We start from the raw sequence: 24,960 nt of genomic DNA on the forward strand, positions 1-24,960 counted from the left end.
ACTGTATTGTTCCGACTTAATTACAATATGTCTTGGTGTTGCCCTGCTTTTTTTTATTTTGATGGGAGTCCTCTGTGCCTCCTGGATTTGGCTCTCTTTCCTTTCCCAGATTAGGGAAGTTTTCAGCTATTTTTCTTGAAATAAATTTTCTGTTCCCCTTTTCTTCTTCTGCTAGAACTCTTATCATATGAATGTTATGATTCATGGAACCACTGAGTTCCCTAGGTCTATTGTCATGTTGCATAATTCTTTCTTTTGTTCAGCTTTATTATTTTCCATTATTTTGTCTTCTAAGACACTAATTTGTTCCTGTTTCTCCCAGCTTGCTGTTCATTGCATGAAGCCTGTTTTCAGTTTTGTTTATTGCATTCTTCATATCTGATTCTTTATGATTTTTAAATTTCATTTATTTATTTATTTATTTTTAAAATTTAAATCTTAGTTACCATACAGTGCAATATTGGTTTCTGGAGTAGAATTCAGTGATTCATTATTTACATATAACTCCCAGTGCTCATCACAAGTGTCCTCTTTAATATCCATTACCCATCTAGTCCATCCCCACTTATCTCCCACTATCAACCCTCAGTTTATTCTCTATTGTTAAGAATCTCTCCTGGTCTGTTTCCCTCTCTCCTTTTTAACTCCCTTTCCATATGTTCATCTGTTTTCTTTTTTTTTCATCTGTTTTCTTTCTTAAATTCCACATATGAGTGAAATCATATAGTATTTGTCTTTCTATGACTTATTTCACTTAGCATAATATACTCTAGCTCCATCCATGTCATTGCAAATGGCAAGCATTCATTCTTCTTGATGGGTGAGTAATATTCCAGTGTGTGTGTGTGTGTGTGTGTGTGTGTGTGTGTGAATGCTGCTATAAAAATAGGGGTGCATGTACCCTTTTGAATCTGTATTTTTTGCATCCTTTGGCTAAATACCTAGCAATGCAATTGCTGGATTGTAGGGTAGCTCTATTTTTAACTTTTTGGGGAACCTCCATATGTTTTCCAGAGTGATTGCACCAGTTTGCATTCCCACTAACATTGCAAGAGGGTTCCTCTTTCTCTGCATGACTGATTATTTTTTTTAACTCTTTTATCACTGTGGTAAGGGTCTCACTGATGTCCTTTATTGTTTTCTCAAGTCCAATGAGTGTCCTTATGATTATTGCTGTAAATTCTTTATCAGCCATATTACTTCTGTCTGTTCTACTTAGATCTCTGACTGTGGCCTTATCTTGTTTCATTTTGGATAAATTCCTCTGTTCTTGCATTTTGTCCAAATCTCTACCTTCTCTGTGTTAGAGAAGCCAGTTATGTCTCTTGTTCCTTCTTCAGTATGGCCTCTTCTCTCCCTTTAGTTCTGGAGTTTGTTCTGTCAGTTTTTAGGTTGACTTATGTATTTAGAATGACTTTTTAGTTATCTAGTTGTGTTCATATTAAGTGTTGAGCCTAAGGACCTCTTACTCCCCCACTATCCTCCTCTCCTCTATATGGATACATTTTATTAATTTTTTATTTTTTAAAAATATTTTATTTATTTATTTGACAGAGAGAGAGCACAAACAGGGGGAATAGCAGGCAGAGGGAGAAGGAGAAACAGTTGAGTCCCCGATGTGGGACTCGATCCCAGACCCTGGTATCATGACCTGAGCCAAAGGCCCATTAAGCCAAAGGCTTAATTTACTGAACCGCCGAGCATCCCTTTACTGATACATTAAAACTTTTTTTCAGCAGACTAGAAGCATAAAAATAAATAGTTTTATTAACCAGAATATTAAATTTCCCAAACAGACCGTTTATTTTAATTATATTTTCCTGAAATTTATATCATGTGGATGGGATTATTTCATGCTGGAAACCTTTTTTTGGGAAAACTTTTTAAACATTAATTTTTTAATTAAAAATATTAATAGAAATAAACAGTTTCAAAAATGCATGTTTTTTGTATTTGCTAAGATGCAATTTCCACCCCCTCTCCCTCAAAGAAAGGCCAGGAGAACTGAGAAGATTGCATACCAGCTATATGCCTTCTTGCCAGCACATATTATTCACTGGATGCAAAAGTTGCAGTTTTTATAGCAATTATTACTCTTATTCCTGAATTACCACATTTAATAGCCTAATTATTAATCCTGGACATAGCTAAATTGGGTGCATTAGGATTTCAGTAGCAATATATACTTGAAAATATTGTATTTAGTAATAATTTCAAACTTACAGAAAAGTTGCAAGAGTGAGAATAGTTCAAAGAGCACCTATATATATGGGGTGTCTGGGTGGCATAATCAGTTAAGCTTCTGACTCTTGGTTTCAGCTCATGTAGTGATCTCAGGATCGAGGCCTGTGTTGGGCTCTGCTTAACATGGAATCTGCTTGAGATTCTCTCTCTGTCCTTCTGCCCCTCACTCTGCTCATGCTCACTCACTTGCTCACTTTCTCTGAAATAAGTAAATAAAATCTTTAAAAAATAACACCTATAAATACCCAGATTAATCTGTTATTCATATTTGTGTATTCTCTTTCCATATTATTGAGGGACTATAATCCATAATATGTTCATATTATTGAGGGATTTAATGTATATTATATGCCCACAATAATGAGCTTGACAGCATTTTTTCTTTTCAATATAGGATTATTCTAGAATCAGATATTCTATTTCTTTGTCATGTCTCCTTAGTCTCCTGTACTCTGGAACATTTCCATAACTTTTTTTTTGACTTCGTGTCATTGACGTGTTGGCAGAATACAGTAGCTTTCCATCTTGTTTTAACTGAAAATTCTTCTATTTGAGATTTATCTCATGATTAGATTTGGTTTATATTTTTGTGACTGGAATACGATACAAATGATGATATTGTGTCACTTCTCAGGATATTTCATCTGGAAGCCCATGAGGTCCATCTATTCCTCATTGGTGATGTCAGTATTGATCACCTGGTCAAAGGTGTTGTCCAATTTCTTCATTGCATATTTAATATTTTCCCATGAAACATAATTAATGGAGAGACTTAAAAATTATGTATATACCCTGTTTCTCATTAAAATATCCCTTCAGAGTTAGTGCTCTTGCTTAAGCTAGTTCTATGATTGTTGCCAAATGATCATTTTTTTAAAATTTATTTTTAAGTAATCTTTACACCCAGTGTGGGGCTCGAACTCACAACCCCTAGCATCAAGAGTCACATGCTCTACTGATTGAGCCAGCTAGGAACCCTGGCAAATGATCATTTTTTGAACTTTAGCACTCCCTCCACATTTACCAGTTGGCAGTCAACATTCTAATGTAAGCAAGAATTTTCCCTTCTCCCATTATTTAATATTTATGTATTTACTTACTTACTTACTTATTGGTTTATTTCATTTATTATCAGTATGGATTTGTGTATTCCTATTTTTTGACTGATTTATAATTATTCTTTTTAATTATCAGTTTTATTGAGATATAATTGACATACAATAAACTGCACATATTTAAGGAATAAAATTCGATGAGTTTTAACATGTGTATTTGTACCTGTGAAACAATCACAATCAGGATTGTGCATATATATACATCACTCCTCAAAGTTTGTTCATGTCCTTTTGTCAGCCATCGCTCCCACTTCTCTTAAGTAACAGCCTGATCTGCTTTCTGCATAATAGGTTAGTTTGCATTTTCTAGAGATTTATACAAATGGAATCATAGAGAATATATTGTTTTATATGGCTTCTTTCAGCATAATTCTGAGATTTATTCATGTTGTGTGTATGCATATTTCCTTATTGTTGAGTAATATCTCATTTTATGGATATATACCATAGTTTCTTTTTAATCTACTTTGTGTTTATTATTATAGTTACTTCTGCTTCCATTGACTAATGTTGGCATGGTATATCTTGTGTCCTTTTCACCACTTTTCTTTGTGTTTAAAGAGTATGTCTTGTAAGCTGCGTATAGTTTGATCTTGCTTTTTTTGTCAAATCTGACAATCTCTGCCTTTTAACTGCAGTGTTTAGAATGTTTACATATGATATGATTATTGATATGGTTAAGTTTGAGTTTATCATCTTATTTATATTCTAATTGTCCCATTTATTCTTTATTCCCATTTTCTTCTCTTTCTACCTTCTTTTGGATTATTAGAATACTTATTCAAAATAGTTAATAATGTTAATTCTTCTCTAATTTCCTGGTTGACCCTTTCATCTTTTAGCAGGATGCTCTTTAACCTCCACGTGTTTGAGTTTATTCCAAGTTTCTTCTTGTGACTGAGTTCAAGTTTCAAAGCATTATGCTCTGAAATATGCAAGGGACAATCCCAATTTTTTGGTATCGGTTGAGACGTGATTTGTCACCCAGTATGTGGTCTATTCTGGAGAAAGTTCCATGTGCACTTGAGAACAATGTGGTATTCAGTTGCGTTTGGATGTAAAGTTCTGTAAATATCTGTGAAATCCATCTGGTCCAGTGTATCATTTAAAGAAAGGTCTTGCTTTTTGGAGATGTTGTGCTTAGAAAATCTGTCATTTGCAGAAAGTGCCATGTTGAAGTCTCCCAGTATAAGTGTATTATTATCTAAGTATGTCTTTGGTTATTAATTGATTGATATACTTGGCATCTCCCACATAAGGAGTATAAATATTCATGATTGTTAGGTCCTCTTGTTGGATAGATCCTTTAAGTATGATATAGTGTCCCTTTTTATCTCTAACTACAGTCTTTGGGATAAACTTTAATTCATCTGATATGAGGATTGCTACCCCTGCTTTCTTTTGAGGACCATTTGAATGGTAAATGGTTCTCCAACCTTTCATTTCTAGGCTGTAGGTATCCTTAGGTCTAAAATGAGTCTCTTGTAGACAACAAATAGATGGGTATTACTTTTTTTATCCAGTCTGAAACCCTTCGTCTTTTGATGGGATCATTAAGCGCATTCACGTTCAGAGTTACTATTGAAAGATATGAATTTAGTGTCATCAAAATACCTTCAGTCCCTGTTTTTGTGGATTATTTCTTTGGGTGTCCTCTTTCTTTTCCAGAGTCCCCCTTAATATTTCTGGCAGAGCTGGTTTGGTGGTCACATATTCTTTCAGTTTTTGCCTATCTTGGAAGCTCTTTATCTCTCTTTCTATTCTGAATGAGAGCCTTGCTGGATAAAGTATTCTTGGCTACATGTTCTTCTCACTTACAACCCTGAATATATCCTGCCAGCCCTTCCTGGCCTGCCAGGTTTCTGTGGACAGGTGTGCTGTTAATCTAATATTTCTCCCCATATAAGTTAGGGATCTCTTGTCTCTTGCTGCTTTAAGGATTTTCTCTTTATCTTTGGAATTTGCAAGTTTCACTATTAAATGTCGAAGTGTTGAATGATTTTTATTGATTTTACAGGGGGACCTCTCTATCTCCTGGATCTGAATGCCTGTTTCCTTCCCCAAATTAGGGAATTTGTCAGCTACGTTTTGTTTTCATACGTTTTCTGGTCCTCTGTCCCTCTCGGTGCCCTCTGGAACCCCAATTAAATAGAGATTTTTCCTTGTGAGGCTGTCATTTATTTCCCTTAACCTTTCCTCATGGTCTTTTAATTGTTTTTCTCTTTTTTACTCAGCTTCCTTCCTTGCCATCAAATTGTCTTCTATGTCATTCACTCGTTCTTCTACCTCATTAACCCTCATCGTTAGGACCTCCATTTTGGATTGCATCGCATTTAATTGATTTTTAATTTCGGCCTGATTAGATCTAAATTTTACAGTCATGAAGTCTCTTGAACCCTTTATGCTTTTTTTCCAGAGCCACCAGTAGCTTTATAATTGTGCTTCTGAATTGCCTTTCTAACCTCGAATTATAATCCAAATTCTGTAACTCTGTGGGAGAGAGTACTGTTTCTGATTCTTTCTTTTGTGGTGAGGAGTTCTTTCTAGTCGTTTTCCTCAGTGCAGAGTGGCTAAAAATGAGTTGTACTTGTTAGAAGCACAAACTCTTCTCCCTGTAGTGTTCCAGCTGTTGTCTCTTTAAATCTCAGGTCAAATTCGTAGGTTTTCAGGATGATTTGAAAGTTATCTAGGTAAGTTGGTGGGGACAGGTGACTTGGGGACCCTACTTCTCTGCCCTCTTACCCCACTCCTTGAATTTATTTTTGTGTATGGCAAAAGAAAGTGGTCCCATTTCTTTCTTTTGCATGTTGCTCTCCAATTTTCTCAGCACCATTTGTTGAAGAGACTGGCTTTTTCCTATTGGATATTCTTGCCTGCTTCATTGAAGATCAATTGACCACGTAATAGTGGGTTTGTTTTTGGATTTTCTAGTTTGTTCCATTGATCTAAGTGTTTGTTTTGTCAGTGCTATACTGTTTTGATTACTACAGCTTTATAATACAACTTAAGGTCCTGACTTGTTATGCCTCCAGCTTTGCTTTTCTTTTTCATGTTGCTTTGGCTATTGGGAGTCTTTTGTGGTTTCATACAAATTTAGTATAATTTATTCTAGTTCTGTATAAAATACTATTGGTGTTTTTATAGGGAATAGAATTTTCAATGAGAGAGAGCACACACATGAGCAGGGGTGGGGGTACAGAGAGAGAAGCAGACTCCCTGCTGAGTGGGGAGCCCGACATGGGGCTCAATCCTGGTACCCTGAAATCCTGACCTGAGCTGAAGGCAGATGCTTGACCAACTGAGCTGCCCAGGCACACTGGGAATAGGATTTTCTATATACAATATCATGTTATCTGCAAATAGAAATAATTTTACTTCTTCCAGTCAGGGTGCTTTTTATCTCTTTTTCTTCCTTAATTGCTAGGCAGACATGTCCATTACATTTTTGAATAGAAGTGGCAAGAGCAGACTTCTTTTGCTTGTTCCTGGTCATAGGGAGAAATCTTTTAGTATTTTACCATTTGGTATGGTGTTAGCTGTGAGTTTTTCATAGATGCCCTTTATCAGATTGAATAAGTGCCCTTGTATTCCTAGTTTTTTGAGCATTGATAGAGTTACTTTTAAGATATTTATTTATTTATTTATTTACTTGAGAGAGTCAGAGTGAGAGAGAGTGAGTAAATGGAGAAGAACAAAGGGAAAGAGACAAGCAGACTCTATACTGAGCACAGAGTGTGACATGGGGCTTAATATCTTGACCCTGAGATCATGACCTGAGCCAAAATCAAAAGACACTTAACTGAGCCACCCAGGTACACCATGATAGAGCTGCTTTGGATAACAGTGTGACATTACTTGATAAATTTGAACTTAACCATATCCAACCACCCAGCAACTTCACTCCTATGTATATACTTTGGAAAAATGTTTTTGCATTTGTATGCTAGTAGAATTGTACAGAAACTAATGCCATGATTGTTCAAAATAGGAATTGGGTTGAAAATAACTTTGGTATCTAAATTAGAATAGGTAAATTTTGATATACTCATGCAATGGAATACCATACAGTAGTTCTTCTCAAACTTGAGCATGCATAAATATTAACTAGTTTTCCTATTAAAACACAGTGTTCTTGAAGCACCTGGGTGGCTCAGTGGTTGAGCCTTTGGCTCAGGTCGTGATCTCGGCTCCTAGGATCGAGTTCTGCATCAGGCTCCCTGCAGGGAACCTGCTCTTCCCTCTGCCTATGCTTCTGCCTCTCTGTGTCTCCCATGAATAAATAAATAAAATCTTAAAAAAACAAACAAAACACAATGTTCTTATTTATTTTCTTACTAAATAAGTACTAGAATTTATGTTGAAATGGAAACTTTTCATAATGCAAATCAATAATAATTATTTTACCCATTTTCTTAAAAATAATACACACATATACACAATTTATAGGGCCTACACATATTTTCTGATTCGGTAGATTCATGGTGAAACCTGCATTTCTAATAAGTTTTTAGGTAATGCTGATCAAGGAATCCTTTTTGAGGACTATGGTATATAGTAATTAAAAGAAATAAATTCTCTGTATCAACATAAATGAATCTGAAAATCATGACATTGAATGAAAGAAGCAAGTCCAAGAAGAATTTATATTTTGTTTAAGTGAAGTCAAATGCAGGCAAAACTAAACAATATATTGAGTATCTATAAAGAAGAGAAAGGGAATTACTGCACAAAATTCAAGGTGGTATTTACCTTTGTAGGGAAGACAGGGAGTTATAAATGGGCAGGAGTATACAGGCGGCCTGTAATGATTCTGTTCCTTTACCTGTGTGATTAGTGCATGGGTGTTTGTTTTATCATTATTCTGTAAACTATGCATACATATTTTATATAATCATGTGTGTATGTGATAAACTTCACACTAAAATATGGCAAAATTATCTTTAAAGCTCGCCTGAAAACTGGATGACAAATAAGAGGCAGGATAAGTTTAGGAAGAGCTTCATAAGAGGCAGCATATTACAGTGGAAAAATTATGGCCTTTAGAGTCAGAAAGATCTGAATTCAAAATTCAACTCTACCACTTACCAACTATGTCATTGTGTTACTCCATCTGGGCCTCAGATTTCTCATCTACAGAACAGCATTTATAGATACCTTGCCTTGAAAATTCATTGTACCTGGATCCTTTTTTCCAGTAAGTGTTTGGCAAAAAGAAAAAAAGACAAGTAGAAATCTAAGGAATAAGAGTGAGAAACAACAGTGAGAAAAGTTACAGAAAAGACAAGGATATATATTTTTAAAGATTTTATTTATTTATTCATGAGAGACACACAGAGAGAGGTAGAGACACAGGCAGAGGGAGAAGTAGGCTTCCCACAAGGAGCACGGGGAGCCCAATGTGGGACTTGTTCCCAGGACTCCCTGACCACGCCCTGAGCTGAAGGCAGACATTCAAATGGTGGGCCACCCAGGCGTCCCAAGGATATTAATTATAGGGAGAAAGCTGATGGATTTAACGGATAGTCAGTTATGATTTCTGAAAGTGTAGTTTCAAGAGACAAGGATAGATCTACAGTGCAAATGTTCATAGAAGTGAATCGATGATTATACAATGAAAGCAAAGTATTGTCCATTCTCTGGAGTTGTTTGGTAATGAAATCAAAGGGAAAATCAGAATGTCAACTTGTGTTAGTAGACTAAAGGAAAACAGATCCTGCCAAGCTCTTGAAGACCTGTACATCTCTGAAGATAAAAGGGAATTGAATCTAAGACCTATTCAAACAATGTCTGTTAGGAAATGTGTCAATGCAATAAATTAAAATTTGCAACCTTGGTTTATTATTTGTATTGATGGCATCTCTTTTCGCAAACCCTTTTAATACCAGTGCATACTTTCCCTAACTTTCCATTCTTAAGGCATTTCACACATAAATTGCTATAATTATTTGCCATGTTTGGAACTAAAGAGTACAATGTTCATGTAGAGGCTAAATGGCTTTGTAGAAAGAATGGTTCTCTTCTGTGGACCTATACTTCACTTTTAATCTGTGCCAGCTGTTTAAAGATGTATCCTGTCAGGCAAAAGTGGAAACAGGCAAGAGACCACAGATAGTGTAGAACCAGCTAACAAGGATTTGGAAAAACCATTTAGAGTACATTGTTATTAATAGTAAATATAACAGGTATATCCTATAGTGAAGAAAATATGTTTTCATTTTATTCAGCCATGTTTCCAAAGGACCTCAGTTGTTATTAAAATCTCAAAAGAAAGCAAGTATGATTGACATGTGGAGTTTTACTCATCAAATCAAGAATGTGGCCTTACGTTCATGCAGTTTAAGTGTTGATCTTGCCATTAAATGCTTGCCACTCAATCAAATGTTTAAATATTTTTTCCTTGTGTTATTTCATTTAGATTAAATAAAATATCAGAAAATATCCTCAGGGATAAACTGGATTTTATGATCTGATCTTTTATAATTTCGATTTTCTTTGATCATGAGTCATTCTGCTATGGTTGACTAAAACAGGCAATTGCTTGAAAATTGTCTTTTACATTCTACAGTTTTAATGTCATTGTGATTTCCTGTTTAAAATAGGAACATTTAAATCCATCTGGGCTTTTCTTCAAGATGAAAATCCTCTTGAAGAGTGAAAGAGCTAATGAAGAACTCCTTGAAGGTATCATCTCTGTGTGTGAAGAACACACAATTTTGAAATATCATTACCAGTTTGTTGAGTATAAGATCTCTTATAGTATGCTAACAGTAAGTGCAATTTGATGGTGACTGAGAAGGAAATTGATCACATGGGAAAAAGAGAAGCTTGTTAGCTAGGAAGAAAAAGAGAAGAAAGAGCGAATAGTTGCAAATTTAATAGGTAGTTAAAAAGAGCTGAATAAAAACTATCAGGGTTTGTTTGTTGGTTTTTTCGTTTAGCAAAAATTGCAACTGCCCTTTTGAAGTTGTGCACCATTGAAAAAGATTAACTTTGGATGGAATAAGCCTTTGCTGTGCTTTGCTTTTTTTTTTAAGATTTTATTTAGTTATTCATGAGAGACAGAGAGAGAGAGAAGCAGAGACATAGGCAGAGGGAGAAGCAGACTCCATGCAGGGAGCCTGATGTGGGACTCAATCCTGGGACTCCAGGATCACGCCTGGAGCCAAACTCAGACACTCAGCCGCTGAGCCATCCAGGAGTCCCTGTGCTTTGCTTTTTGTAATTACTTGTATAAACATTATAATTACTTGTAAAAACATTTTCTTTTTCAAAATTCTTTTTTTTTTAAAGATTTGTTTATTATTTTAGATGGGGGAAAAAGGAAGAGGGAGAAAGTCTTAAGCAGACTCTGCTAAGCGCAGAGCCTGACATGGGGCTCAATCTCACAACCTAGAGATCACAACCTGAACTGACACTAAGAGTCCGATGTTTAACTGGCAATGCCAACCAGGTGCCCCTTTTTCAGAATTCTTAGGGTCTAAAATGTATACCTCACAGAGTAAACATCCTGATACACATCTTTGAGTCATTTGGCAAGTCACTTAACTTTTCTGTGCTTCAGTTTGTTTACCTTTAAAAGAATTACAGTGAGATGAGCACTGGGTGTTTTACTGTATGTTGGCAAGTTGAATTTAAATAAAAAAAATAAAAGATTTAAAAATAATGTCTACTTCATTGTGTTATTTTGAGAATCCTTGAGAAAATGTATATAAGGCATTTAGCAGCATGCCTGGTGCATATTTAGTGTGCCAAACCTATTATTGTAGCTATTATTATTATTGTTACTACTGCAAAAAGTCTCTCTATGAACACTGGCCCCTGTTAAGTATTTCAATTATGTTTAGCCATAAAAATAATATAAATTCTTTTGATATGCATATGCTTTATTTTTGTAATATAAAAATATAGTTGCATTACAGAGCTGCATTATTTTTATTTTTACTATATAAAATTATATGCTAGTATAACTATTTCATAAGTAATAACAATTTTTAAAAATATTTTATTTATTCATGAGAGACACAGAGAGAGAGAGAGAGAGAGAGGCAGAGACACAGGCAGAGAGAGAAGCAGGCTCCATGCAGGGAGCCCGACGTGGGACTCTATCCTGGGTCTCTAGGATCAGGCCCTTGGCTAAAGGTGCTAAACCGCTGAGCCACCCGGGCTGCCCAGTAATAACACTTTTTAATAAATAGGATAGTAATCAAATTTGGTAGTAGCTCTAAATTTAGTGCTAATTTAGTACTTTTGAAACTTTGTGACCTCTAGAATTTTAGCTAATCACTAAAAGACCTTAGAATCTTAAATATATAGAGGATTCTGTATCTCTAGGTAGCAGTATCATCTCAGTATACACAGGTTGAAAAATGTTAGGAACCAGGAAGACAGCTCCACTTTTATATAATTTATATTATATATAAATATAAATGTGGAGGTGACTCCACATGTCAATATGGGGGTGAATAAACCAACTAACCAATTAGAGGAATAGGCTTAACTCAAACCAATACAATATAGGAAGAGCAGAGGGATTATGGAGTCACCTACTTTAAAGTTCATTAATTTTAGATTAGAATCCCCCATTACAATATTTATCAAAATGCAGATAAAAAGCAGAGTTTAAAATGAAATTATTCTTTACGCCCATATTGTTTTTATTTAATCTAGTCTCTTGATATTCAGAGTAATGAAGTCACAATGTCAGATTACAAATTAGGACACTTCCCTGATTCCACATTTTCTATACCTTAAAATATTATCTTTTATTTTGTTGTATTGAGAGAATGTATGAGGCTTGCATTTTTGTAGTCTGTTCATTTCTTTGCTAGTGGGAAGTACTTTAATCTTAGAATGGTCAATCTAACTGCTGGCATTAGAGTTTCACCGGTATTTTTTGTGGTAGAAAAAAGTGAAAAAAAAATATACAGAAATTTTTTTTTATTATGAAAGAGTAGCATGTACCCCTTAAGGAAACTTTTGGAAAATATTAGAAATATCCATAGTCTCACCATTCACTGGAATATAAGTTCCTTGACAATAGGGATTTTTGTGTATCTTGTTCACTACTGGGTTCTTAACACCAAGCATAGTTCCTGGCACACAGAATACACTCCTTAGGTATTTGGTAAATGAATAGTCTGAACACAGTCTTTTTCTAGCAGCTTGATAATTTATTTTCAACATTTTCTCTATTTTGGTTAAATTTGTTTGTTTTATAGAATTTTGACCATATAGTACATTCAGGCTTTATTTTCTGATTTTTCACTTCCTAATCTTAGAAACATTTTTCATACTAGAACATATTTACTTTTTCTGTTATTTCATATTCAACACTTTTAATGGTTTTTGTAATAGTTTATCACCTGCTTATAGTGGACACTCAATAATATATTTCCTTTTTATTATTATTATAATCTACTGATTTTAATATATTTGCTTATAGACATTTTCCATTATTGCAGATGACTTTTCAGAAGTACACTTTTTGCAGTAGAGGGAATATGTAATAATAACAGTAGCTGTCATTTATTGAATGCTTATTAAGTGCTAGGTACTTTGCTATGTAATTTACATTCATTATCTCATGTAACCCTCTCAACAAACCTAAGAGATTAGTGATATATTCCCATTTTACAGATGATGCAACAAAGGCACAGAAAAACTAGTAACTTCCCTGTAGCCATATAGGTGGCAGGTGGGTTTCAAATATGTCTATCTGACTTCAGGTATCAAGCTTTTAACCACTGTGTTCTTAGCATACAGTATTGCCAAGTTGCTTTTCAAAAAGATTGTACGAAGTTACTTTGCCATCCATAGAAGAGTACCTGTTTCACTACATTCTAGCATTTGATGTTACTATTTTATAAAAAGATTTTGATAAATTATTAGGTATATGGCATGGTATATGGAAAATGTTTAGAAAGTTGATTTTGGACAGAGGGAAAGTATTGAAAATTGCTAAGCTTCCTCAGAAATGAAACTGATGTGATTATTTCATTTTTTATCTTTTTTAGCTGTCATGGAAATATTACATCTTGACATGTCTCTAGACTTTTGTCTGAATGTTGCTAAACTGCTGATGGATCATGAAAGGTACAGTAGAATTAGTTTTCTTTTCTCTAAAGACATATTTTTAAAGATTTTCTCTTTTTCAAAGGTTTTCATTGATATATATTGAATATATCCATTTATATCCATCCATATTCACAGAGCACCACATCTGCTATTGTGCTGATCAAATTAGAAGATGGAATTGCTTACTTAATGATTTAAATAGTCAATAGTCAAGTTAATTTTAAAATTTACCCTAAAATTTGAAAAATAAAATGAGAAAGGAATAAGGTAGTCAGGGCTGTATAAAATAGGAGTTAGGCCTAAGTTAACCTACAGGGCAATGTCATGTAGAACAGGAAGGCATGAGCAAGTGCAGTTCTATGAGTAATACATCTCTCTGGCTCTCTTTTTATGGGATTATTAATGTCAAAAGGGACTTTCAAGTATTTACAGACCTCTTAATGGTTCCCAGACTTCAGTATGCATCAGAATTACTAGGGAATAGGTACTTGAAAAGATGCTCAACATCATTAGCCATCAAGGAAGTACAAATCAAAACCACAATGAGAAACCACTTTGCACCCACTATGATGGCTATATTCAAAAAGACAGATAACAGATGTTGGCAAGGATGTAGAGAAATTGTAACCTTCATAACACTAATGGTGGGAATGTAAAATTGTGCAGCTGCTTTGGAAACAGTCTCTTAGTTCCTCAATAAGTTAAATAGAGAGTTACCTTATGACCCAACAATTCCACTCCTGAGTTAAATAGGAAAGGTATGTCCATAAAACACATGTGATGTTCATAGCAGCATTATGCTTAATGCTTTACTGTGGAAACAATCAAAATGTCTATTTTTTTAAAGATTTTGTTTATTCATGAAAGACAGAGAGAGCTCTCTGACAGAGACATAGGCAGAGGGAGAGGCAGGCTCCCTGTGGGGAGCCTGATGCAGAACTCGATCCCAGGACCCCAGGATCATGCCCTGAGCCGAAGGCAGATGCTCAACCACTGAGCCACCCAGGCATCCCTTATAATTATAATAATTATTATTATGTTTCTACAAAGCTGAAGCACAAAATTTTTTCTTACATACAATTGATACACATTTTCCAGTAATTTCTAAGGCTAGTTCTGCCATGTGGTAACATCAAAATCTTTTACTTTACAGTTCTTCCCCACTTCATCCTAACATTGTTCATTAGTCTGATCACTTCTAGTTCATAAGTATGGTAACTGGAAATGAGCACAATACTACAGATGTGGTCTAACCAAGAGTATCTACTTTTCATTTTTTAAATGTTTTAAACCTGCACTATCCAATATTGTAGCAACTAGCCACATATAGCTATTTAAATTTAAACTAGCTAAAATTAAGCAAAATAAAAAAATTTAGTCCCTTAGTCACCCTAGATATATTACGTCTCATTAGCCACGTGTGGTGAATGGCTATAGCTTACTAAACAGTGCAGATAGAGGACAATTCCGTTATCATAGTAAGTTCAACTGAGCAGCCCTGTTCTGGAGCCTGTTTCTTTTAATGAAGCCAATGTTAAGATTAGCTATTTTCTCACAACCACAACACATAGTGAATTTACTGGGCTTAGAATATTAGGTGTTTGCAATATCAATTGCTCTTATCTCTGAATTCCATGTCCTTTACTTTTATGATTGAATAAGTACCCAATGGCCACACTATAAGGAAAACTAGTTCTTTCCTGTTCTGTGTTTTTCTCATGTGGATTTTTTCTCTGTGAGTCTCCTTTACTACTTACACAAAACATTTCTTGTCACTAAATATGTGGAGGTTTTCCCCCACACCAAGCAGTTAGTTATCTGTGACACTAGTTGGGTGTCCTACAATTCAACTCAATTTTGACACTACCTACCTGGCGAATAGCATCAGATCCCACAGGTTAAGGGCTTGGCCTCACAAGACTGCCCCCTCCCCACATACTTCAGAAGCCAGTTGCAAGCCTAGGTTATCATCTGTTTTTGACCAACTGGATATATATATAGATCAGAGAGGTTCTAACACCTCCCTCCTCAGGTTCAATTAGTTTGTTAGAATGGCTCACAAAGGGCAGCCCGGGTGGCTCAGTGGTTTAGCACTGCCTTCGGCCCAGGGCGTGGTCCTGGAGTTCCGGGATCGAGTCCCACGTCAGGCTCACTGCATGGAGCCTGCTTCTGTCTCTGCCTCCCTCTCTCTCTCTCTCTCTCTCTCTCTCTCTCTCTCTGTCTCTCATGAATAAATAAATGAAATCTTAAAAAAAAAGAATGGCTCACAAAACTCAGGGAAACACTTAACTTATATTTACCAGTTTATTGAGGGATATGATAAAGGATACATATGAATAGCCAGATGAAGAGATACATAGGGCAAGGTCTGGGAGAATTTTGTGCACAGGCACTTCAGTGCATATGGAGTTGGGGTGTATTACCCTCCTGCTGTAAATGTGTTTACTAACCTGAAAGCTCTCTGGACTCTGCAGTTTTGGAGTTTCCATAGAGACCTCTATATGTAAGCATGATCAATTATTAATACTATTTCCAGTCCCTCTCCCCACTCTGGAGGATTTGAGGTAGAGCTAAAAATTCTAAGCTTCTAATCATGGCTTAATCTTTCAGGTGATAAGCCCCCATCCAGAAGCCACCCAGAGTAACCTCAATAGAATGAAAGATGCTGAATTTATAGGAGTTTTAGGAGCTCTGTGTCAGGGATGAGGTAAAAAACAAATATTGGAACAAGAGATGTTCTTAGTGTCTTATTACTTAGGAAATGACAAGGGTTTTATATCTCTGTGCTAGGAACTGGGGGCAGAGATCAATATATATTTTCTATTATCCCACATAAATATTTTTAAAAGATTTTATTTATTCATGAGAGACAGAGAGAGAGAGAGAGAGGCAGAGACACAGGCAGAGACAGAAGCAGGCTCCATGCAGGGAGCCTGATGCGGGACTCGATCCTGGGACCCCAGGGTCATGCCCTGGGCTGAAGGCAGATGCTCAACCATTGAGCCACCCAGGCGTCCCTATCCCACATATATTTTATAAGCTATTAAGTTTCAATCTAATTTTTATAGCATGTTTTTTTTCAGTTCTAATCCTGTGAATTTTGATTCTGTCATATAGTGTTCTTAACTACTCTTTCCAGTTTATGTTATCTTCAGATTTTGTGGGCATTCTACCTGTCTTCATCTCACTCACAGTAGCAAACTTTCTCTTAAAGGACATGATAGTATATGTTTTAGATTTCTGGACCATGCAGTTTCTTTTTCTTCTAATTTTTTCTTCAAATTTTTATTTAAACTCTAGTTAACATGTAGTGTAATATTGGTTTCAGGAGTAGAATTCAGTAACTCATCAATTACACACAACACCCGGTACTCAACACAACAAATGCCCTCTTTAATACTCATCACCCATTTAGCCCATCCCCTGCCCACCTCCCCTTCATCAACCCCGAGTTTGTTCTCTATTGTTAGGAGTCTCTTATGTTTTGCTTTCCCCTCTTTTTTTTTCCCCTTCTCATACATTCATTTGTTTTGTTTCTTAAATTCCACATGCAAGTGAAATCATGGTATTTGTCTTTCTCTGACTTACTTCACTTGTATAATACTCAATTCTCCATCTACATATTTGGAAATGGCAATATTTCATTCTTTTTTATGGCTGGGTAATATTCCATTGTGTGTGTGTATATGTATAACACATCTTCTTTATCCACTCATCACTTGATGGACATTTGGGTTCTTTCCATAATTTAGCTATTGTTGGGGCACCTGGGTGGCTCAGTGGTTGAGCGTCTGCCTTTGGCTCAGGTCATGATCCTGGGGTTCTGGGATAGAGTACCACATCAGCTCCCCATGGGGAGCCTGTTTCTCCCTCTGCCTGTGTCTTTGACTCTCTAATGAGTAAATAAATAAAATCTTTTTTAAAAATTTAGCTATTGTTGATAATGCTGCTATAAACATGGGGGTACATGTGCCCAAAGAGTTTGCCATCTGTGTTCTCCTCTAGGATGTTGATCGTTCCTGTTTTACACTTAGGTCATTCATCCATTTTGAATTTCTTTTTGTATATGATCTGAGAAAGTCATCCAGTTTCATTCTTCTACATGTTGCTGTTCATTTTTCCCAACACCATTTGTTGAAGAGATTGTCTTTTTTCCATTGGATATCCTTTGCTGCTTTGTTGAAGATTAATTGGCCATATAGTTGTGGGTTCATTTCTGGGTTTTCTGTCCTGTTCCATTGATCTAAGTGTCTGTTTTTGTGCCAATACTATACTGTCCTGATCACTATAGCCTTGTAATATAACTTGATGTCTGGAATCATGATGCTTCCAGCTTTGTTTTTCTCTATCAAGATTGCTTTGGCTATTTGCAGTCTTTGGTGGTTCCATATAAATTTTAGGATTGTTTGTTCTAACTCTGTGAGAAATATTGTTGGAATTTTCATAAGGATGGCATTAAATGTGTAGATTGCTTTGGGTAGTGTAGAAATTTGAACACTGTTTTCCGATCCATGAGCATAGATTCCATTTCTTTGTGTCATCTTCAATTTCTTTCATCAGGTTTTATCTTTTTCAGGGTATAGATCTTTTACCTCTTTGTCTAGGTTTATTCCTAGGTATCTTAAAGTTTTTGGTGCAATTGTAAATGGTATTGATTCCTTGTTTTTTCTTTCTGCTTCTTCATTATTGGTGTATAGGAATGCAGCTTACAGGTGTATAGGAATGCATACAGATTTCTCTAGGTTGATGTTATATCCTGCAACTTTGCTGAATTTGTGTATCAGCTCTAGCAATTATTTGGTAGAGTCTTTCAGGTGTTCTACGTAGAGAATCATGTTATCTGCAAATAGTGAAAGTTTGACATCTTCCTTGATGATTTGGATGCCTTTTATTTCTTTCTGGTGTCTGATTATTGAGGCTAGGACTTCCAGTACTGTGTTAAATAACAATGGTGAGAGTGGACATCCCTGTCTTGTTCCTGACCATAGAGGAAAAGCTCTCAGTTTTTTTCCCCATTGAGGATGATATATATGTGTGGGTTTATTTCTGGGCTGTTTATTCTATTCCATTGATCTATGTGTGTGTTTTCATACCAGTATCATACTATTTTGATTATTATATCTTTGTAGTATAGTGTGAGATCCAGGAGCATGATACCTCCAGCTTTGTTCTTCTTTCTCAAGATTGCTTTGGCTATTCAGGGTCATTTGTGGTTCTATATAAATTTTAGGATTCTTGTTCTACTTCTGTAAAAGAAAATGCCATTGGTATTCTTTTGTTATTTTTTTTATATCAGGGCAATACTGGCTTCATAAATAAGTTTCAGAGTGTCCCCTTCTCTCCAGTTTTTTGGAGGAATTTAAGAAGGACTGGCATTTATTCTTTAAATATTTAGTAGAATTTGAGAGTAAAGACATCTGATCCTGAGCTTTTCTTTGTTGGAAGATTTTTTTATTACTGCCTCAACATCTTTGCTAGTTATAGGTATGTAAGGATTTCTATTTCTTTCTTTTTTTAAAAAAGATTTTATTTATTCATGAGAGAGAGACAGAGAGAGAGAGAGAGAGGCAGAGACACAGCAGAGGGAGAAGCAGGCTCCATGCAGGGAGCCCGATGTGGGACTTGATCCCGGGTTTCCAGGATCAGGCCCTGGGCTGAAGGCGGTGCTAAACCGCTGAGCCACTGGGCTGCCCAGGTTTTCTATTTCTTAATGATTAAGGCTTGGTAGATTTTTAGGAATTCATGCATTTCTTTTAGGTTATTCAGTTTGGTATGTAAGTTTTCATGGTAGTCCCTTAAAATTCTTTTAATTTCTGAGGTTGTAATGTCTTTTTTTTTTCATTTCTGATTTTATTCCTTTACTGTTTTTCTTAATCTAGTTAAAGATTTGTCACTTTTGTTTATCTTTTCAAAAACCCCAACTCTTCATTTCATTGATTTTTTTTCTATTGTTTTTCTAGTCTCCATTTATTTCCTTTTTAAAAAAGATTTTATTTATTTATTTGAGAGAGAAAGAGCAGGAGCAGGAAGAGAGGCAGAAGGAGAAGCAGACTCCCCACTGAGTAGGGAGCCTGACTCAGGGCTCAATCCCAGGACCCTGAGACCATGACCTGAGCCAAAGGCAGGCACTTAACAGACTGAGTCACCCAGGCACCCCCTATTTCATTTATTTCTGTTATAATTTTGTAATTTCCTTCCTTCTGGTAGTTTTGTAGTTAGTTTCTTCTTTTTCCTATTACCTTTAGTTGTAAATTGGGTTGTTGATTTGAGATCTTTTTTGTTATTGAATGTAAGCATTTATGATATAAATTCATCCCTTAGCATGACTTTTTTCTGTTTACTGTAAGTTTTGATAGGTTGTATTTTCATTTTCATTGTCTTAAGTTTTTTCTAATTTCCCTTGTGATTTCTTCATTTCATTGGTTAACTGTATTGTTTAGTTTCTACAAATCCTAAATTTTTTCAGTTTTTCAGTTTTTCTTCTGTTACTGATTTGTAATTTTAGACTTTTGTCATCAGAAAAGATACTCTGTATGATGTCTATCTTTTAAAATCTATTGAGGGACACCTGGGTGACACAGTCAGTTGAGTTTCTGACTCCTGATTTCGACTCAGGTCATGATCCTCAGGGTCGTGAGGTAGAGCCCCATGTCATGCTCTGTAGTGGGCATGTGCCTTCTTAAGATTCTTTCTCTCCCTCTCCCCACTGCCCTCCTCTTGCTCTCTCTGTCTCTCTCTCTCTCTGTAAAAACAAACAAATAACAAACAAACAAATAAATAAATAAATACATCTGTTGAGACTAAATCTGTGGCCTAACATATGGTTTATCCTGGAAAATATTCCATGTGCACTTGAGAAGAATGTGTATTCTGTTAGAATGTGCTATATATGCCTGTTGGTTTATTGTGTTGTTAAAGTCTTATATTTCTTACTTCTGTCTGGTTGTTCTACCCATTTTTGAGAGGAGATCTTGAAGTGTCCCACTATCTTTGAGTGTTGTTTTACCTTCAGTTGTCTTAAATTGATGGTCTATTATTAAGTATGTAAATATTAAGTATGTAAATATTTATATCTTTATGTAAAGATGTTATCTTTATTTTTTTAAAGATTTTATTTATTTATTCATGAAAGAGACAGGGAGAGAGAGAGGCAGAGACATAGGCAGAGGGAGAAGCAGGCTCCATGCAGGGAGCCCAATGTGGGACTCAATCCGGGGACTCCAGGATCACACCCTGAGCCAAAGGCAGACGCTTAACCGCTGAGCCACCCAGGCGTCCCAGATGTTATCTTTAAAGATGTAAATTGTTATATCTTCTTGCTTTATTGGATTTTTAATTAATACACAATGTCTTTCTTTGTCTTTTGTACCTTTTTTTGATTTAAAGTCAATTTTGTCTGATACTATTATAACCACCCCTGCTCACTTTTGGTTACTATTTGCATGGAATATCTTTTTCCATCATTTCACTTTCTACCTATTTGTGTCTTTGAATCTAAAGTGTCTCCTCTGAACAGTATATCATTGGATTCTCTTTATCCATTCTTCCAATCTCTGCCTTGTGATTGGAGTTTCATGCATTTACATTTAAATAAATTACTTAAAAGGAATGATTTTTTGTTATTTTATTGTTTTATATATATCTCATAAGTGTTTTTTGGTCCCTCATTTCTTGAATACTATCTTTAAACCTGACAAACTTTTTTCATCAGTTCTACATTCTAAAGGAATTTATTGAATAGCAAACAGTTTGCACATAAGTGGACCATGAGCTGGATATGTCCAGAAATGTGTTTCATAGGGATGAATTAAGTGCCAACATTTAACTATTTTAAATAAAAATCTGAATTTCTGAGTTCTCAAAAAAATTGAAAAATCTGGGAACACTTGGTCAGTATTCCCACTGAGCAGCAATTATTTGGAGCTAAGTGGCCATTGCTACCTTTAGACATGGAGCATGTATTCTCCAGTTAGACATAGTCCACACGCTTCCTTATTTTCTACCTTATTTTTTGTGTGTCAAGTTGTCACTTGTCTTTTTTTGTGTTGTTGTTATTCTTATAGCAGATATAAGAGGAAAGTAAATTTTTATGCACCCATATCTCTTTTAAAAGTGAGAGAATGTAAGCAAGACTGAGAGGGCATTTCAAAAAAATAAGAGAGAACAAATTTCTTTGTGATGGAAATAAAAGATTCTGGTGTGTTTAATATACAAAGTGTGTCTGTGTCTAATGAATACCATTTATAAGCTCATTATAACACAATATAAAGTAGAAACTATGGCTAGTGTACAGAAAAGTAATATGAAAACTTACTGAATAAAATAAGCAATCCTGTTATAAAATGCAATTTTATGTTATATATTAAGGAAAAAGATTGCCCAGGAGTCCAACAGTTTTACAGATGAGTTTACAAAAGAGTGTCTATTGAGAGAGGCATGAAATATATTAAGTTTCAAATGCAAATCTAATCTGAAACGCTGTTGGTTGAAGATATGGTTGGTAATTTATTGGACAGGTTGCTTTAAAAGGGTTATTTGTTTTTTGTTGTTCTTGCACAGGCAGAAGTAATACTGCCCAGTAAAGCATATTTATTTGTGGTGTCAATGAGAATTTTGATATGACAGAACTTTTGAACACAGTTCCTGTGTTTTACAAATGTAATGTTGATTGGTCAACATAATTTATGTGACTACAGAAGATGTTTCTACAGTGGCTAGTTATTAAAATAAATCTTGATTTGAAATTTAAATACAAAGTTGAGGTCTTTTTTAAGAGTATAAGATGTCTATTAATTGTATAATTTACCAGGAAGCACTTTGTGCTAAAAAGCTAAAACTGAAACATATGAATGGATGGATATTCTTTTGTGGCTTCAACAGGGATTATTGCTTTGTTGGGTAAATTTTACGCATAATACAGTAGTTGCATCTATTTCTTGGAGGTTAGGGGGCTTATTGGATGAGGTGCTGTCGAAGGTTGGGTTGCCCTGGAGGCAAACTTAAGATTGTGTGTAGGTGAAGATAGTTTATTAAGGGGTGCTCTTAGGATTAATACCTATGAGGGGAAGAAAAGGAGGCTGGACTAGATAAAGGGAGAAATTGGGCTAATGTAAAGTCACAAGGCCTCAGCTTACCTCACCAAGAACTCTGGCTGGGATGGTCCTTTAGAATTATTCTTGGTTAGAATAAGATGGCCATGTCTTATAACCCAGTGTTGACTAGTCTTGGATACCAGCTGCCCTAGAAAGGGGGCATAAGCTTGCGTGAGATGGCTCTCTTTATTTAGGGTAATTTCTAGTTTTTAAAAAATATTTTATTTTATTTATTAGAGAGAGAGCACAAGAGAGTGCACAAGTAGGGCAGGTGGCAGGCAGAGGGAGAGGGAAAAGTAAACCCCCTGCTGAGCAGGGAGCTAGATGGGGTGCTCGATCCCAGGACCCTGGGATCATGACCTGAGCCCAAAGCAGACACTTAGCCAACTCAGCCACCCAGGTGCCCCTCTTCAGGGTAATTTCTAAAGAGCAATCTGGAAATAAACAGTCCTGAAGGAGAGATCTGTATGATACAGCCTAGTATTCAAGACAAGGTGCTAAAGAGATGTTTTTTGAACTGTTTGAAAGAATTCAACTTGTTCGTGTCATCCACGAGAAAATCTCTGCCTCAGCTCAAAGACTTGACCTCTTGGGTGACTGTTGACAACTCATGTAAACACTCTGAATCTCTCTCTCTGAAATGCATTCATAAGTAATTACACAAATGTAAATTGTAATTCATATGTTCTTAGTGAAGTAATTTCTTTGGGTAACTCATTGGCAAGGAATAATCTGACTTACTTCTCTATGCTGAAATTGGCTTCCAGAGATAGAAGTGATTACCCAAACTACATATTCACAGATTGAATTCTTAAAATGTTTTCTCATTTCCAACATTATGATAATGAAAAGCTATTTATTTTGCCTTTTTCAATTAATGTGAATGAAGAACTACAAATTGAACTGTACTATAATATGGTATTGAATGCAAGACAATTTAGGCATATTAGATGTAATGGACATTAATTGCTTTTGGTCAGATGTCATTCATTCATTCTACCTTCTGACACCTCTTGATAGCAGTACCTGAATTTTCATGTAGGTATCTACTTTTTCCCTGTCAGCCCATGTGGCTATTGACATATTGGTATAGAAGAGTTTCAGGTTTCTATTTCCCAATCAACAGAGAAATCAATTTCAAAAGGAAGAGTTGATAAATTAAGTATTTTTACTTTTAAATTTAAAGTATAGCTTCTAGGGACGCCTGGGTGGCTCAGCGGTTGAGTGTCTGCCTTCGGCTCAGGGCATGATCCCGGGATCCGGGATTTAGTCCTGCATCGGGCTCCCTGCGAGGAACCTGCTTCTCCCTCTGCCTGTGTCTCTGCCTCTCTCTCTGTATCTGTCTCTCATGAATAAAAAAAAAATCTTAAAAAAATAAAGTATAGCTTCTATTTTCTTGTTTGTACTATGCTAACAATGCCTTACCATTGTTCAGTTAATAATAAAGTTGCATTATATATCTGGCAGTTGCTTTTCCTTATAGTCTATTTTACTTATTTATGTTGCATAATTGGCATCTATAGACAGTATAGGGAGTTCAGAAGGGTCTGGCTGAGACCCTTCCTTTTGTACTGCTTTGAACTCACTTTTGAATATTACAGTAAAATGTTTTAGAGCTTGCTCAATTCTACACATTAAGTGAATTCCTGAAAAGTTCTGTTTAGAGAAATTTGATATAGCAAATAGTATTTTCCCATAGACTTAACATTAAAAAATAAAAATGATTTACTCCAAAACGTATTTGGCTCTAAGATATAATATAGTCATATTTAGGAATGTAGCATTTTATTTATTATATAATGGACAATATTATATAATGGACAATGATAATAATTTTATAGCAAAAGCATAAATATGTTTTATATAGAGAAGTTTATTTTAGAAATAAAAGCTAAGTGTGTAGAACATTAACTGTTAGAATGTAGTACATTAGAAAATGATGCACCTTGATGCAAAGATAAAATTTTGAACACACTGATGGATGGATGGAAATACCATGTTTCTTAAATGGCCTTTTTAAAAATTTTACCTTTTAATAGTCAAGCTTCATTAGAAGTTAATGTGCAGACAATTCTAGGTTACACACTTATGAGATCGTGGTAATGTGTGATGCTATAATAAGGGAAGACCATATGCTTTAAATTGTAGAAAAGCAATGAGATGGCTTGATACTCTGTTATTATGAGTTGTTATCCTGAAATTGTTAGATTATATCTATTTACTCTCTGACTTTATCATTTAAGTAAACTTATCAAAAGATAAAATAAGATTAATTTGGCATGCCTTTTTCTGAATAAATCCTTGCTGTTTTATGTTAATGCTTCTCGGACTTTAATGTACATGTGATTAGCTCAAGACCTTGTGAAGATAGAGATTCTAATTCAGTAGGTCTGGGATGAAACTTGAGATCTACATTTCTAATAAGCTTTCCATGT

At 35.4% G+C, this 24,960-nt stretch overlaps 1 protein-coding gene across 6 annotated transcripts in view; it reads left to right on the forward strand.

Annotated features, from left to right (window-relative positions):
- Nucleotides 1-24,960, forward strand: part of TEX11 (testis expressed 11) — a 323,813-nt gene that overhangs the window by 96,076 nt on the left and 202,777 nt on the right. For all 6 annotated transcript variants that reach the window (XM_077890293.1, XM_077890296.1, XM_077890292.1 and 3 more), the window contains 2 exons: nucleotides 9,959-10,040; nucleotides 13,373-13,451. In XM_077890293.1, the coding sequence (XP_077746419.1) occupies nucleotides 9,959-10,040; nucleotides 13,373-13,451 (161 nt within the window). The remainder of the gene's footprint in view (nucleotides 1-9,958; nucleotides 10,041-13,372; nucleotides 13,452-24,960) is intronic.

The sequence above is a fragment of the Canis aureus genome, chromosome X (genome assembly GCF_053574225.1).
Source record: "Canis aureus isolate CA01 chromosome X, VMU_Caureus_v.1.0, whole genome shotgun sequence".
Classification (NCBI taxonomy): domain Eukaryota; kingdom Metazoa; phylum Chordata; class Mammalia; order Carnivora; family Canidae; genus Canis; species Canis aureus.